The 15066-nt window shown below is 45.1% G+C and overlaps 2 protein-coding genes across 6 annotated transcripts in view; both read left to right on the forward strand.

Moving 5' to 3' along the window:
* The window catches only part of DHTKD1 (dehydrogenase E1 and transketolase domain containing 1), a 54041-nt gene extending 50940 nt beyond the window's left edge, over positions 1-3101 (forward strand). For both annotated transcript variants that reach the window (XM_035252788.3, XM_078329474.1), the window contains one exon: positions 691-3101. In XM_035252788.3, the coding sequence (XP_035108679.1) occupies positions 691-792 (102 nt within the window). In that variant the 3' untranslated portion in view covers positions 793-3101. The remainder of the gene's footprint in view (positions 1-690) is intronic.
* Positions 3102-6449: 3348 nt separating this feature from the next.
* SEC61A2 (SEC61 translocon subunit alpha 2) overlaps positions 6450-15066 on the forward strand; it is a 48145-nt gene continuing 39528 nt past the window's right edge. For all 4 annotated transcript variants that reach the window (XM_017969260.4, XM_002763939.5, XM_017969261.4 and 1 more), the window contains exons 1-3: positions 6450-6544; positions 9745-9812; positions 12696-12761. In XM_017969260.4, the coding sequence (XP_017824749.1) occupies positions 6538-6544; positions 9745-9812; positions 12696-12761 (141 nt within the window). In that variant the 5' untranslated portion in view covers positions 6450-6537. The remainder of the gene's footprint in view (positions 6545-9744; positions 9813-12695; positions 12762-15066) is intronic.

A 15066-nucleotide genomic window follows, 5' to 3' on the forward strand; every position in this document is an offset into this window, starting at 1 on the left:
GCCAGGTGTGGTAGCACGCGCCTCTAGTCCCAGCTACTCAGGAGTTTGAGGCAGGGGAATCACTTGAACCCAGGTGGCAGAGGTTGCAGTGAGCCATGATAGAGCCAGTGAACTCCAGCCTGGCGACAGAGCAAGATTCTGTCTCAAAAAAAAAGAATAGGACAAATTCAAGAACACGTCTTATCTTGCGTGGCATTCCATTGGTTGTTAGTGGTGACGTATTTCCCTCCAATCTATTTTTTTTTTTTTTTTTTTTTTGAGACAAAGTCTGGCTCTGTTGCTTAGGCTGGAGTGCAGTGGCACAATCTCAGCTCACTGCAACCTCTGCTTCTGGGCTTCAGGTGATTCTTGTGTCTCCACCTCCTGAGTAGCTGGGATTACAGGCGCACACCACCACACCTGGCTAATTTTTGTATTTTTTGTAGAGACGAGGTTTTTCCGTGCTGGCCAGCTGGTCTCGAACTCCTGGCCTCAAGTGATATGCCTATGTTGGCCTCCCAAAGCACTGTGGTGACAGGCATTGAGCCACAGAGCCCTGTCCCTTTAATCTATTCTGTGTAACTCATTATTTGAAAGAGGTGATTTATGGTTAAACAAGCTAAGAGAAATACATGCACTGTTTTGGTGGATCTAAGCAGAGCTCTGATCTGGTCAAAATGTTGTTTTATTTCTTCTCTGCTGCACCTGTAGCTCCATCTGGTGGGCCGGCCCCCTTTGCCAGTACCCGCTGTAGGAATTGGCACAGTTCACTTGCAGCAGCATGAAGAGATCCTCGCCAAGACCTTTGCTTGATGATGACTTTTGAAGAAACACTATTTGTCTTTAAGAAAACTGCTATTAAGGCCAGATGCAGTGGCTCCGGCCTGTAATTCCAACACTTTGGGAGTCTGAGGCGGGTGGCTCACCTGAGGTCAGGAGTTCGAGACCAGCATGGCCAACACGGTGAAACCCCGTCTCTACTAAAAATATAATAAATAGCCAGGTGTGGTGGCAGGTGCCCATGATCCCAGCTTCTCAGGAGGCTGAGGCAGGAGAATCACTTGATCCTGGGAGGCGGAGATTGCAGTGAGCTGAGATCATGCCATTGCACTCCAACGTGGGTGACAGAGCAAGACTCTGTCTCAAAAAAAAAAAAAAAATGGCCATTAAAAGAGAGGCCTCCTTCCTCAGCTCTCTCCCGCTCTGTTGGGTAACATGAAAAGACTATACTCCTATAAGATGTTGGAATTGATATACGTGATTTAATCTGAAATAGGTGTAACAACCAGGGAACTGGTTATGAAAACATGAATGCAACCAGCAAATTTATCCTTGAAAGTGTAATAGCAGAAATAGAAAAAAGCCAAAACAATAACAACAAAAAAAGTGGGGTGGCCAGGCACGGTGGCTCACACCTGCAGTCCCAGCACTTTGGGAGGCTGAGGTGGGTGGATCACCTGAGGTCAGAAATTCAAGACCAGCCTGGCCAACATGGTGAAACCCTGTTTCTAATAAAAATACAAAAATTAGCTGGGTATGGTGGTGTGCACCTGTAGTCCCAGCTACTTGAGAGGCTGAGGCAGGAGAAGTGCTTGAACCTGGGAGGCGGAGGTTGCAGTGAGCCGAGATGGTGCCAGTGCACTCCAGCCTGGGCGACAGAGCAAGACTCCGTCTCAGAAAATATAAAGAAAAGTATGATAGTGTTATAGATTGGTTAGCTCTGAGTGAGCTGGAAAACTAGGTCATTATCTAGATTATTTCAGACTTGATCCTAATTTACCACATATGACCAGGAAACCCTTCTGAGTTTACAGCTCCGTGGAGGTGACTTCAGCACTGCCTCTTGGTTTGTTTGATGCATGTCACTTTCATTAATTTTCCCTCTCCTTTTTAAAAGTCCTGTGGCAGTACTACTATTTTCATTTTATGTAATCTCTGCTGCTGCTTTCCAGCCACTGTATAAAGTATCTCCCCCAACACTAGCAATTCTCGGTCCTATTAAATACAAGTCTCTGGGTGGATGATCTTCTAGTACTATATTTTTAAATTAAGGAGTTTTAGTTATAATGAAATTGACTTGTGCCTATTTTACCATAAACTTTTCTTCTTTTGAATTGTTCTTGCAGTGATATCTTACTATTTTTAATTGACTTGGGTAGTCTGAGATGGGGATTTCAGCCCTTGGTTAATCAGAATTGCCTCTACAAGTCTCTGCTGCAGTATGTTTATTTGTGGTGTTTAAGGAACACTTCCTAGCTTGATGCCGTGGCTCACTCTTGCAATCCCAGCACTTCGGGAGACCAAGGGCGGGTGGATCATTTGAGGTTAGGAGTTTGAGACCAACCTGGCCAACATAGTGAAACTCCGTCTCTACCAAAAAGATATAAATTAGCTGGGCGTGGTGGTGCATGCCTGTAATCCCAGCTACTTGGGAGCCTGAGGCAGGAGAATGGCTTGAACCTGGGAGGCGAAGGTTGCAGTGAGCTGAGATCCCGCCACTGCAGTCCAGCCTGTGTGACAGAGCAAGGCTCTGTCTCAAAAGATAATAATAAAGGAATAAAGAATATTTCTTTAACAGAGGGGCCTTCCCAACACCAGGTGCTTGGGGATTTCTTAGAGATCACCAGCTGACTTTCTCACTGTGAAATGAAAGCGAATTCTGGAAGCTGAAGTAAACAGCAAACCATGTATGGCTTCACCAGACTCAGTGCTGGAAGCCTCTACCGCCTACTGTTCTTGTGTCATGACGCTTCTTCTCTGCAGTGGTGCGGGGAGTACCAGGGGACTGCACAAGCCCAGCCCTCTCTACTTTTACCAGCAATGGATCATGTCTTCCGGAATCAATGTGCATATAGGTTGTTCTAGCCACAGCGGTAGATTTGATTCACATCCGAAATGTGTGCCTTAGTCATTGATTTAACATTTCTCTTGTATTCTTATCCCTTTTCTTCCCATATACCTCAATGCATTCTTCCTGTGTCAAGCCTTATAAATCATGTAATTTAGCACTGCTCATATAAATCAGTAAAATCACAAAGGTCTGTTTAATGAAAACGATGACCAATGTTGTATTTTTTAACAAGAAAAAATAAAATAAAATAAAAGCATATCATCGTTTTTTTCATCAGGGCTTCTGGATTTCTTGAATGAAAAGATTTCAAAAGTCTAAGCACAAAAATGAGATGGAAGATTAGATCTCTTTAAAAGGTTAGTTTAGGCTAATGCCTTGGTGGCTCATGCCTGTAATCACAGCATTGTGGGAGGCCAGGGGGGCAGATCACCTGAGGTCAGAAGTGCGACACCATCCTGGCCAATAGGGCGAAACCCCATCTCTTACTAAAAATACAAAAATTAGCAGAGCATGGTGGTGCATGCTTATAATCCCAGCTCCTCGGGAGTCTGAGGCAGGGGAATCGTTTGAACCTGGGAGGCAGAGGTTGTAGTGAACCAAGATCACACCACTGCACTCTAGCCTGGGTGACGGAGCAGGACTCTGTCTCAAAAAATAAAAATAAGGCCTGGCGTGGTGGTTCACACCTGTAATCCCAGCACTTTGGGAGGCCAAGGCGGGTGGATCACAAGGTCAGGAGTTTGAGACCAGCCTGGCCAATATGGTAAAACCCCGTCTCTATTAAAAATACAAAAATTGGCCGGGTATGGTGGCTCCTGCCTGTAATCCCAGTTGGGAAGCCAAGGCAGGTGGATCACCTGAACTCGACAGTTTGAGACCAGCCTGGCCAACATGGAGAAACGCCATCTCTAATAAAAATGCAAAATTAGCTGGGTGTAGTAGTACATGCCTGTAGTCCCAGCTACTTGGGAGGCTGAGGTGGGACAATCACTTGAACCGGGAAGTGGAGGTTGCAGTGAGCCGAGATCATGCCACTGAACTCCAGTTTGGGCAACAGAGCGAGACTCTGTCTCAAAAATAAATAAATAAATAAAAATAAGTGACGGTTGCGGTGGCTCACACCTATAATCCCAGCACTTTGGGAGGCCAAGGTGGATCACGAGGTCAGGAGTTCGAGGTGAAACCCTGTCCCTACCAAAAACAGAAATTAGTCGGGCATGGTGGCACATGCCTGTAATCCTGGCTACTCAGGAGGCTGAGGTAGGAGAATCGCTGGAGCCCGGGAGGTGGAGGTTGAGTTAGTCGAGATCGAGCCACTGCACTTCAGCCTGGGCGGCAGGGGAGACCACTTCAAAAAAAAAACAGTAAAATAAAAGATTATTTTATATCTCTCCAAATTTCTAATTTTCAGCCTCACAGCCTGTTCATGATTTCTTTTTATGTCTTCTCTAACTCCAGCCATGAAATGTGTCTTGTGTTATCTTAACCTTTTTACTCTCAATCACTACTGCAACATGGATCAGCATTTTAAATTACCATGCAGGGAGGAACCATTTGAAGAATTCCAAATCAAATACTCAAATTTAGTAGGCCAGGCAAAGTCATTCATGCCTGTAATCCCAGCACTTTGGGAGGCGGAGGTGGGCGGGTCACCTAAGGTCAGGAGTTCCAGACCTGCATGGCCAACCTGGTGAAACCCTGTTTCTACTAAAAATACAAAAATTAGCTGGATGTGATGGCACGTGCCTGTAATCCTAGCTACTTGGGAAGCTGAGGCAGGACAATTGCTTGAACCTGGGAGGCAGAGGTTGCAGTCAGCAGAGATCACGCCATTGCACTCCAGCCTGGGTAACAAGAGCAAAACTCCTTCTCAAAATAAAAATAGGCCGGGCGCGGTGGCTCACGCCTGTAATCCCAGCACTTTGGGAGGCCGAGGCGGGTGGATCACGAGGTCAACAGATCGAGACCATCCTGGTCAACGTGGTGAAACCTCGTCTCTACTAAAAATATAAAAAATTAGCTGGGCATGGTGGCACGTGCCTGTAATCCCAGCTACTCAGGAGGCTGAGGCAGGGAGAATCTGCTTGAACTCAGGAGGCAGAGGTTGCAGTGAGCCAAGATCACACCATTGCACTCCAGCCTGGGTGACAGAGTGAGACTTTGTCTCAAAAAAAAAAAAAAAAAAAAAAAAAGAAAGAAAAATACAAAGTAGAATGAGGTAAGGATGAATTAATAGGATGGGAGATTATTACTATGGCCAATTGGATTTTCCAAAAATTCCCACAGCAGTATTTTGAATCCCACATGTTCTTCCAGAATCTTGCTACAGTCTCCCCTCGAGTTGGTGTCCTTAGGACTTGTGGCTGCTTCTACAAACACAATGCAGTGAAAGAGATGCTGGTTCAGTTCTGAGGGTATTCCTTGGCTCCCAGCTACCAGGTTGTGAGGAAGCCCAGGCCACTTGGAGAAGCCATCTGGAGAGTGCTGGAGCTGACACCTAGCACCCAATGCCAGATTTGGGAGTGAGGGAGCCATCTGATCATTCTGGTCCCCAGCCCTGGGGCTGTCCCAGATGACCTCAAGTATAGCAGAGACCCATGCAAGCTGGACCTAAATTGCTCACCCCCCTGAAATATAGAATTTATTTTTTGGACATAGATCTGAACATTAGAGCACATTCTTGAGGCCGGTTGTGGTGGCCCGTGTCTGTAATCCCAGCACTTTGGGAGGCCGAGACAGCTGGATTGCTTGAGCTCAGGAGTTCGAGACTAGCCTGGGCAACATAGTAAGACTCCATCTTTACAAAAAATACAAAAATTAGCTGGGTTTGGGGGCAGGCCTGCTAGTCCCAGCTACTCGGGAGGCTGAGGCAGGAAGGACACTTGAGACTGAGACGGGAGTTCGAGGCTGCAGTGAGCTATGATTGCGCCACTGCACTCCATTCCAGCCTGAGCCACAGAGCAAGACTGGCTCTTAAAAAAAATAAGAAAAAAAGAGAATAGTGGCTTCGGGAAAACTGTTCAACGGTAGGAGGCTTACGATCCTGATTTCTGTATTTTGGAGAAGATGGAGGAGCCCAGCTTAAGTCGAGATGGGAGCGTTCATAGCTTTTAACTATACACAACGACGTGTCACAAATTTTTACAAACTTCCAAGAGATAATGATAAGAATGAAGCAAAATAAGAATGGTTCGGTCCCTTCAGCTTTCGGCGGCTCAGCTCCAGACTTCGGGGTCAGAACTGTGAGCTCCGCGCTCCTCAGGCGGCTCTGGGATCGCGGCCTCCCCGAAGGGTGCCCAGGAGGTCTGGGTCAGCTGTGGCGCGCGAGGAAACGGTAGCTTCTCCACACTGAGTCACGAAAGCCTGTCGGCTACGAAGTGCACGACCACTCGGCCTCTGCGAGGCTCCCACGCCCCGCAGCTGCCCGCCGGAGCTCCGCCCCCAAGAGTGCTAGCCCCTCCTTCCTGCGCCCGGGCTCGCCCTGCCGCAGCGCCCGCGGTTACCATGGCAACGTGGCGGACGTCGGCCAACGGCCGATCTGGGGGCGGGGCTGGGCCAGGCGGGCGCGCGGGTCACGTGGCGCGGGGCGGAGCCTGCGAGGGGCTGGCAGGAGCACGTCAGTATCCGGCACCGAGGCCCGAGCCGCGGGAGCCCAGCGAAGGCAGTGCAGAGGCAGCGGTTCCCCCCGGGCCTCCCCAGCAGCCGCCATGGGCAGTGAGTAGCGGCGGCTGGAGCGGGGCTGTAGCCGGGAACGCAGGCTCCGCCTGGGCTGCGGGCGGTGGGACCTGCGCTCTCTCAGGGTCGTGCGGGCCGGGGATGCGCGCGCGGGCCGTGCGGAGGGCGCGGGCCAGGGGCCTCCGCCGAGGCTCCCCCGGGCGTGCGAGGCCTTGCCCGGCGGGTACCGGGACCCGGAGTTTGCGATCCCTAGAGGATGGCACTGGGAGGCCATTGGTTTAGGGGGCAGGGAGTTAGGGCAGCGGGTGAACCTGGACCACTTTTTAATTTTTCAGAAATTAAATTAAAGAAATCCTGTAATTTTATTTCCCCATCGTCCTTCCTTGGCATAAAGCTCCCCTAACTCGTTTAATTAAAAAGCAAGTGTTGCATGGCGTGTGTTTTAGGGGAGGAAAGGAGTGCATAGGTAGCACAGCATTTTCCCTAAACTGTTCATTCTGTAGCGTTTACTGAACACTGTAAGGTTGTATTGCCTTAGGGACAAGGCCTTATGTTATAGGAATGCATTTCAGGGCCCTCCCCTAACACTCTACCCCACATATGTGCACGTAGCTGCTTACATGACTGTGAAGATGTTCGTTGGATGAATGGATCACGCATACCCCAAGCAGGGCACCCGTTAGCCAACTAGTGGACATTTGGGGGAAATCAGAACGGGAGTAGGAGAGACCCTTGGCAAACTTCTGCATCACAAGGATAAACAGGGGGCAGCCAGAAGCTCTGCTTGAACGTGAATATCATTTATAGATGATCATAAAATGTCAAGGAATCTGAGACAGTAGCTTGGATTGAGGTGGGAGGGAAAAGGGTTGGAGAGGTTCTAGGAACTCTCCTGATGTGATTGTTACTTGTTTTGCGTTAGCGATGAATGCTTTCCTAATTCAGATTTACTTTCCAGATAATCCAGAATATTAGATTGCTGCAAGAGTAATTGCGGTTTTCAGTTACTTTTCAGAAACTGCAGTTACTTTTGCACCAACCTTATAGTACTTGGGTAGCAAACAGCTGCTCATGAAAATCAGTGAATTCTTCTGTAAAACATCAGTGACTAGCAGGGCGCAGTGGCTCACACTTGTAATCCCAGCACTTTGGGAGGCCAAGGAAGGTGGATCACCTGAGGTCAGGAGTTCGAAACCAGCCTTGCCAACATGGTGAAACTCCGTCTCTACTTAAAATATAAAAATTAACTGGGCGTGGTGGTGGGTGCCTGTAATCCCAGCTCCTCGGGAGGCTGAGGCAGGACAATCGCTTGAACCCAGGAGTTGGAGGTTGCAGTGAGCAGAGATAGTGCCACTGCCCTACAGCCTAAATGACAGAGCGAAACTCCATCTCAGAAGAAAAACAAACATCAGTGACTGCCATCATTTGTATACTTTTTTAAAAAAGATAGTCAACTTTAGGCTAACTGTGGAAATGTAATCACATCAGCTTTAAGACAGTTTGGGGATGTTAGTATACAGAATCCAGGTTTTTTGTTTGTTTTGAGTGGGAATTTTGCTCTTGTTGCCCAGGCTGGAGTGCAATGGTGCGATCTCGGCTTATGGCAGCCTCTGCCTCCCAGCTTCAAGCAATTCTCCTGCCTTAGCCTCCCAAGTAGTTGGGACTACAGGTTTCCACCACTATACCTGGCTAATTTTGTATTTATTTATTTATTTTTTAGTAGAGATGAAGTTTCTACATTTTGGTCAAGCTGGTCTTGAACTCCTGAACTCAGGAGATCCGCCCACCTCTGCCTCCCAAAGTATTAGGATTATAGGCGCGAGCTACTGCGCCTGACCCAGAATCCAGTGTCTGTAGGGAGGAGCCGAAGAGCCTAACTAATAGCTGGCTGTGGCTTGTCCTTCTCCACATTGCAGACCCTTTGGCAAAGGACAGAAGTTTGAGAGATTGTCATCTTCACCCTCCGGTTCTCCAGCAGGACTTGACTTAAGCCATCCCAGAAGATGGTGTCTATCCTTAAAGAACCTTTATGTACTATAAGAGTAGTCTGGAAAAACAATACTCTCTGATGAAATGTCATTGTTAATTATCTGGGCTGATTATTTTACATAGGCAAGTACTCTGGCATTACCTGGGAGAGTAACCAGGCAATGAAATGTGAAGCAGAGATTACATACTTTAAAAAGTTAACTATAGGCTGGCCAGGTGCCATGGGTTCAACTTCTCTGACATACTAGGCTTCTTCCCAGCCACAATCCATCATTCATCTCCTCACTCAAGCCTACACACAAGTTAAAATCTGGCTTCACTTTTACTAGACCTAATGTGATTAGAAAAGTCTATGCCGAAAACAGTCTCCTAAACCCAAATTTCAGCCTCTATCATGACGTCAACTCAGAAAGGCCTAGTCAAAGTCCTGTAGTCTTAGTACTTTGGGAGGCTGAGGTGGGAGGATCATTTGAGGTCAGGAGTTTCAGACCAGCCTGGCCACCATGGTGAAATCCCATCGCTAGTGAAAATACAAAAATTAGCTGGGAGTGGTAGTGGGCACCTGTAATCCCAGCTACTCGGGAGGCTGAGGCAGGAGAATCGATTGAACATGGGAGGCAGAGGTTGCGGCGAGCTGAGATCATGCCACTGTACTCCAGCCTGGGCAACACAGCGAGACTCCGTCTCAAAAAAAATAAATAAATAAAGTTCACTATAGGAGGTGATTCTATGATTTTTTTGTGTGACTTACACATTTCGGTATCTTTCAGTTGTTTAAGTCAGTTCTGCAGCTTAAGCCCATTTCCTGTTGTACTTCCTGAGTGTACAAGGTCCCCTCCTGTCTTCCTCATCTGATACCTGTTTTCTTCTGTCATGCGTTGTCTCTTGGGTACCACAGTAGAGTGCATTTGCTCTCTTTGGTCGTTGTAATGCCCTTTGAACCACTCCCTTTCTGTATGTATAAAATGATTGGACACAAGTGTGAGGACGCAAAGTTCTAGAAAAGGATGCTTGGATGTCTTTGTTCCTACTGACCAGCCATCAAACCATTTGGGCTTTTTTGTGCCTTTGATTCTTTCTCTTCCTTTATGTATCATTTGAAATGGAGAGCAGTATGACTATTTAATTTTGGGCTGTAAGGATGGGGTGAATTGCTGGTGAAAGAGAATATTTGTGTTTGATTCTCTAGAAAGATGCATCTTTTTTTAACTTTATAATAATAGGAACGTTTATTCTTTTTCTTTTTACAGTCAAATTTTTAGAAGTTATCAAACCTTTCTGTGCAGTTCTACCAGAAATTCAGAAACCGGAAAGGAAAGTAAGTATAATATTTTAATAATATAGAGGGTAGCTCAAGGACTTATCCTACTAAACCGGCAAGGTTCATTTCCTTTCTTCAGTCCTTCTCTGTTAGTAATTGGCAAACTGTTGCTGCTCATCCTCCTGGCAAGAGGCACAGAGTGAATAAAACTAATATAAACCTGTTTAAATCTATAGGTTATCTCATGCTTTCAGAAATGACTGTTCTTTAAGTTGTGGCATTTCCAAACTAAGCCTGTGTGTTAGTGAAGACAGTATTCTCCTGTCTGCAGTGATCCTGTATAAGTCCTGTAGCGAAGGGTGTATATTGTCCTTGCTAATGATGTGACTGCTGGGCTAGAAGTAACCCAGTCTGCTGGATAGGTTTTGATGAGCACAGCTGTTTTATGCAGATGAATTGCATTTGTGCATATCTATACCTCCCATTTCTGGATTCATTCATTGGAGAGAAAAATGACAGGAATGCATTCAGAAGATAATTGTGACTGGGTCAAATCGTTCTTCCATCATTGCAGACTTTCAGAGTTAAGGTATTTTAATTCTGGAAATATCATTAATCCAGATTGGCCAATTTCTAGAAATTCTTTATACTTTCAGTTTCTCATCAAACTAATAGGAATGGGGACATAGAGATAGATAAAAAAATTTTAAACTTCCTATTTTATTTAGAGGTTTTTTTTTTTAGGTTCACACACACAAAAAAGAAAAAAAGAATAAATAGAGGTTTTTTTTCATTGCTTTGAGATTGTAAAAATAGTTGTTCCATTTACATTGAAGGCATCTTGAGAAACCCTAGCTTTGCAGTCTGTAAAATATTCATATGCCACTCTCACAAGCAGGTCTGCCTTTGCACAGTGCAGTGTTTACTGAATCACATGCACATTGGATCTGTTTTGCTTTGCCTCCTTTTCAGTTTCATTTAACACCATACAATGCAGGTGAGAACTGCCTGTATTTAAATTACCTTTTTTATGAAAAGCAAAGAAACTTGTATTCAGGAAGTTCAGCAGTTTGTTGTACCTGCTACTAAGGTGAAAGGGACATTTAAAGAGAAATCTACCTAAGATGGTGCTTCAGAAAGGGACATTTAAGAGTGAATAATTCCATGTCAAGATGGGGGACATTAGTTGCATTTTCATGTGGATTTGTGCTTTACATTTGCTGTTTCAAAAACCAAACACTGCCTGTTCTTACTCATAAGTGGGAGCTGAACAATGAGAACACGTGGACACAGGGAAGGAAACATCACACACCAGGGTCTGTCGAGGGGTAGGGGGAAGGGGAGGGACAGCCTCAGGACAAATACCTAATGCATGTGGAGCTTGAAACCTAGATGACAAGTTGGTAGGCGCAGCAAACCACCATGGCACATGCATATCTCTGTAACAAACCTGCACCTTCAGCACATGTATCCCAGAACTTAAATTAAGTTAAAATATATATGTATAAAATCAGAATATTTCAGGTAAAAATTTCGAAGTGAAAGACAAACTGAAAAATCTAGATTTCGAAATTCTTCCCTCAGTAAAAGAAGATTTAAAAAATATAAATATAAGAAAGTTTAATTTTTTAGAACTTGTTTCTTTCTCTTTTTAAATTTGTGTCATTTAAGTAGCCCAAGGGCAGTTTTGTTACATGGATGTATTGTGTAGTGGTATTAGTGTATCCATCACCCACATAACATACGTCGTACCCATGAAGTGATTTCTCATCATCCATCTCTTGCTGCCACCCTATGCCCTTTGAATCTCCATCCAGTGACTGTCATTCCATGCCCTATGTCCATATGGACTCATTGTTTAGGTCCCACTTTTTTTTTTTTTGAGACAGAGTCTCACTCCATCGCCAGGTGCCATACTGGAGTGCAATGGCATGATCTTGGCTCACTTCGACCTCTGCCTCCTGGGTACAAGCAATTCTCCTGCCTCAGCCTCCTGAGTAGCTGGGATTACGGGCGTGTGCTACCACGCCCAGCTAATATTTGTATTTTTAATAGAGACAGGGTTTCACCATGTTGGCCAGGATGGTCTCGATCTCATGACCTTGTGATCTGCCTGCCTCGGCCTCCCAAAGTGCTGGGATTACAGGTATGAGCCACCGTGCCTGGCCTAGCTCCCACTTTTAAGTGAGAACCCAGAGTGTTCGATTTTCTGCTTCTGAGTTGTTTCAATGAAGATAACCTCCTCCAGTTCCATCTATGTTGCTGTCAGAGACATGATTTCATTCCTTTCATGACTCAAAAGTATTTCTTTTTTTTTTTTGGGATGGAGTTTTGCTCTTGTCACCCAGGCTGGAGTTCAGTGGTGCAATCTCGGCTCACCACAACCTTTGCCTCCCAGGTCCAAGCTATTCTCCTGCCTCGGCCTCTGGGAGTAGCTAGGATTATAGGCATGTGCCACTATGCCCAGCTAATTTTGTATTTTTAGTAGAGATGGGGGTTTTGCCACTACGCCCAGCTAATTTTGCATTTTTAGTAGAGATGGGGGTTTATGTTGAAACCCCCATCTGGTCTCGAACTCCTGACCTCAGGTGATCCACCTACCTCAATCCCCCAAAGTGCTGGGATTATAGGCATGAGCCACTGTGCCTGGCCTGTATTTCATTATTTATGTATAGCATATCTTCTTTATCCAGTCATCAAGAAGCGTGTGTGTGTGTGTGTGTGTGTGTGTGTGTGTGTGTGTATGAGAGAGGATGGAATGTCTATTAAACTTTGTACCTAATAAACCAAAATGCTTGCTCTGTAACACATATGAACATTTCCAGCTTCTGATAATTAGGACCCAAAGAAGAACCTCAAAAATCCTGCCCCCCTCCGCCCCGAAAAAAAATGTGCTATTTCTTGGTTTTGATTGATCATTCTTTATATTTTGTTGTTCAGATCCAGTTTAGAGAGAAGGTTCTATGGACTGCAATAACGCTCTTCATTTTCTTAGTATGTTGTCAGGTATGTAACTCCACTATTAAATAAATGTCTCTACCATCGTTCTAAGGTCTTGAGAGTTAGAATTTGAGAACATTTTTTTTGTTGTTAAAATAATAAATATATTAGCTCAACATCTCATCATCCATCTCTTGATGATAATGCTCAGTATAATATTGAGTATTACTATCCTTTTTACTTTTTATTATTAATTTTTTTTTTTTTTCAGATGGAGTCTTGCTCTGTCACCCAAGCTAGATTCAGGGACATGATCTCTGCTCACTGAACTTCTGCCTCCTGGGTTCAATTGATTCTTCTGCCTCAGTCTCCTAAGTAGCTGGGACTATAGGCGCCTGCTGCCACGCCTGGCTAATTTTTGTATTTCTATTTTATTTTATTTTTGAGTTGGAGTTTCACATTGTCATCCAGGCTGGAGTGCAGTGGTGCAATCTGGGCTCACTGCAACCTCTTTCTCCCTGGTTCAAGTGATTTTTCTACCTCAGCCTTCCGAATAGCTGGGATTATAGGTGCATGCCACCATGCTGGGCTAATTTTTATATTTTTAGTAGAGGGGTTTCACTATGTTGGCCAGGCTGGTCTTGAACTCCTGACCCCAAGTTATCCACCTGCCTTGGCTTCCCAGAGTTCTGGAATTACAGGTGTGAGCCACCGTGCCCAGCTGAAATTTTTTTTTTCAACCTCCACCTACCCGCCCCAGCTGAAATTTTGTAGCTTTAGTAGAGATGGAGTCTTGCTGTGTTGGTCAAACTTTTCTCAAACTCCTGACCTTAGGTGATCGGTCTACCTCAGCCTCTCAGATTGCTGGGATTATAGGCATGAGCCATCACACCCAGCCTGTTAACCTTTTTATCTGAGAATTTTTTGTTTTCAAATAGAGACAGGGTCTCTCTAGGTTGCCCAATCTGGTCTCCAACTCCTAGGCTCAGTGATCCTCCTGCCTCAGCCTCCCTAGTAGCTAGGACTGCAGGTGTGCGCCACCATGCCTGGAGGATTTTTAAATTTTTTTGCAGAGAAAGGGTCACACAAAAATAGAATCTAGTGGTTGTACTTTGTTTAAAAATTACTAAAATTCAGTGATAGTTTTTTTTGTTTTTGAGACAAGATTTCATTCTGTCACCTAGGCTGGAGTGATCATTTCAGCCTCGACTTTCCCAAGCCCAGGTATCTTCCCATCTCAGCCTTCTGACTAGCTGGGACTATAGGCACAGGCCACCATGCCCAGTTAATATTTTTTGTATTTTTCATAGAGATGGGTTTTACCGTGTGGCCCAGGCTGGTCTTGAATTCCTGGGTTCGAGCCATCTGCCTACCTCTGTCTCCCAAAGTGCTGGGATTAGAGGCATGAGCCACCATACTGTCCCCAATGATAGTTTCAGATAAAATTTTGCAGACATATTAAGTTCACAGTGTGAGGATAAAATGTGACCTGGCTATGTCTTAGGGTTGTTGTAAAGATTAAGTAAGATAATTTAGGTCAAGGTGGCTGGGTACAATGGCTGATGCCTGTAATCCCAGCACTTTGGGAGGCCAGGGAGGGCGGATCACTTGACGTCAGGAGTTGAGACCAGCCTGGCCAACGCAGTGAAACCCCGGCTCTACTAAAAATAGAAAAATTAGCTGGGCGTAGTGGCATGCACATGTAATCGCAGTTACTCGGGAGACTGAGGCAGGAGAATCACTTGAACGTGGGAGGTGGTGGTTTCAGTGAGGTTGCGAGATCGCACCACTGCACTCCAGCCTGGGCAACAGCAAGATGCCGTCTCACAACACAACACAACACAACAAAAACAAATAATTTATTTTAGATCACTTTAGATCAAAGTTTTTTGAGGAGTTCGAAAGCTGTTGAAATACATGTAAGAACTTTTAAAACATTATATTAGGAAGCAGAGCAGATTAGGTACATAATCTGGAGAAAAGCTAACTATATTTTCTTTCTGAAGGATGAAATGATCTGATCGTTAAAGTACTTTTACTACAGTTTGCTTTAGATTTGTTTTAAATGGTCAGGGAGAGGAGTTTGAAAAAACACAGAAAAATACAAAGAAAAAGAGAATAGTCATTCATATTCCTACCATCTGCTTTTAGCATCTTAGAAACTCCTCTCCCCATCATTAAAAACAAAGCAACCTCATGGAGGTATAATATATATCCAGTAAAGTACACCTGTTTTTAGGCGTACATTTTGAAGAGTTTTGACAAATTTCTACACCCACATTAACTACAACCTGTGTGGAGGTAGAAGATTTCTGTCACCCTCAAAGTTCGCTATAACCTTTCTCAGTGAATCTCCATAGGCCGCCACTGA

The sequence above is a fragment of the Callithrix jacchus genome, chromosome 7, assembly GCF_049354715.1.
Source record: "Callithrix jacchus isolate 240 chromosome 7, calJac240_pri, whole genome shotgun sequence".
Taxonomy (NCBI): Eukaryota; Metazoa; Chordata; class Mammalia; order Primates; family Cebidae; genus Callithrix; species Callithrix jacchus.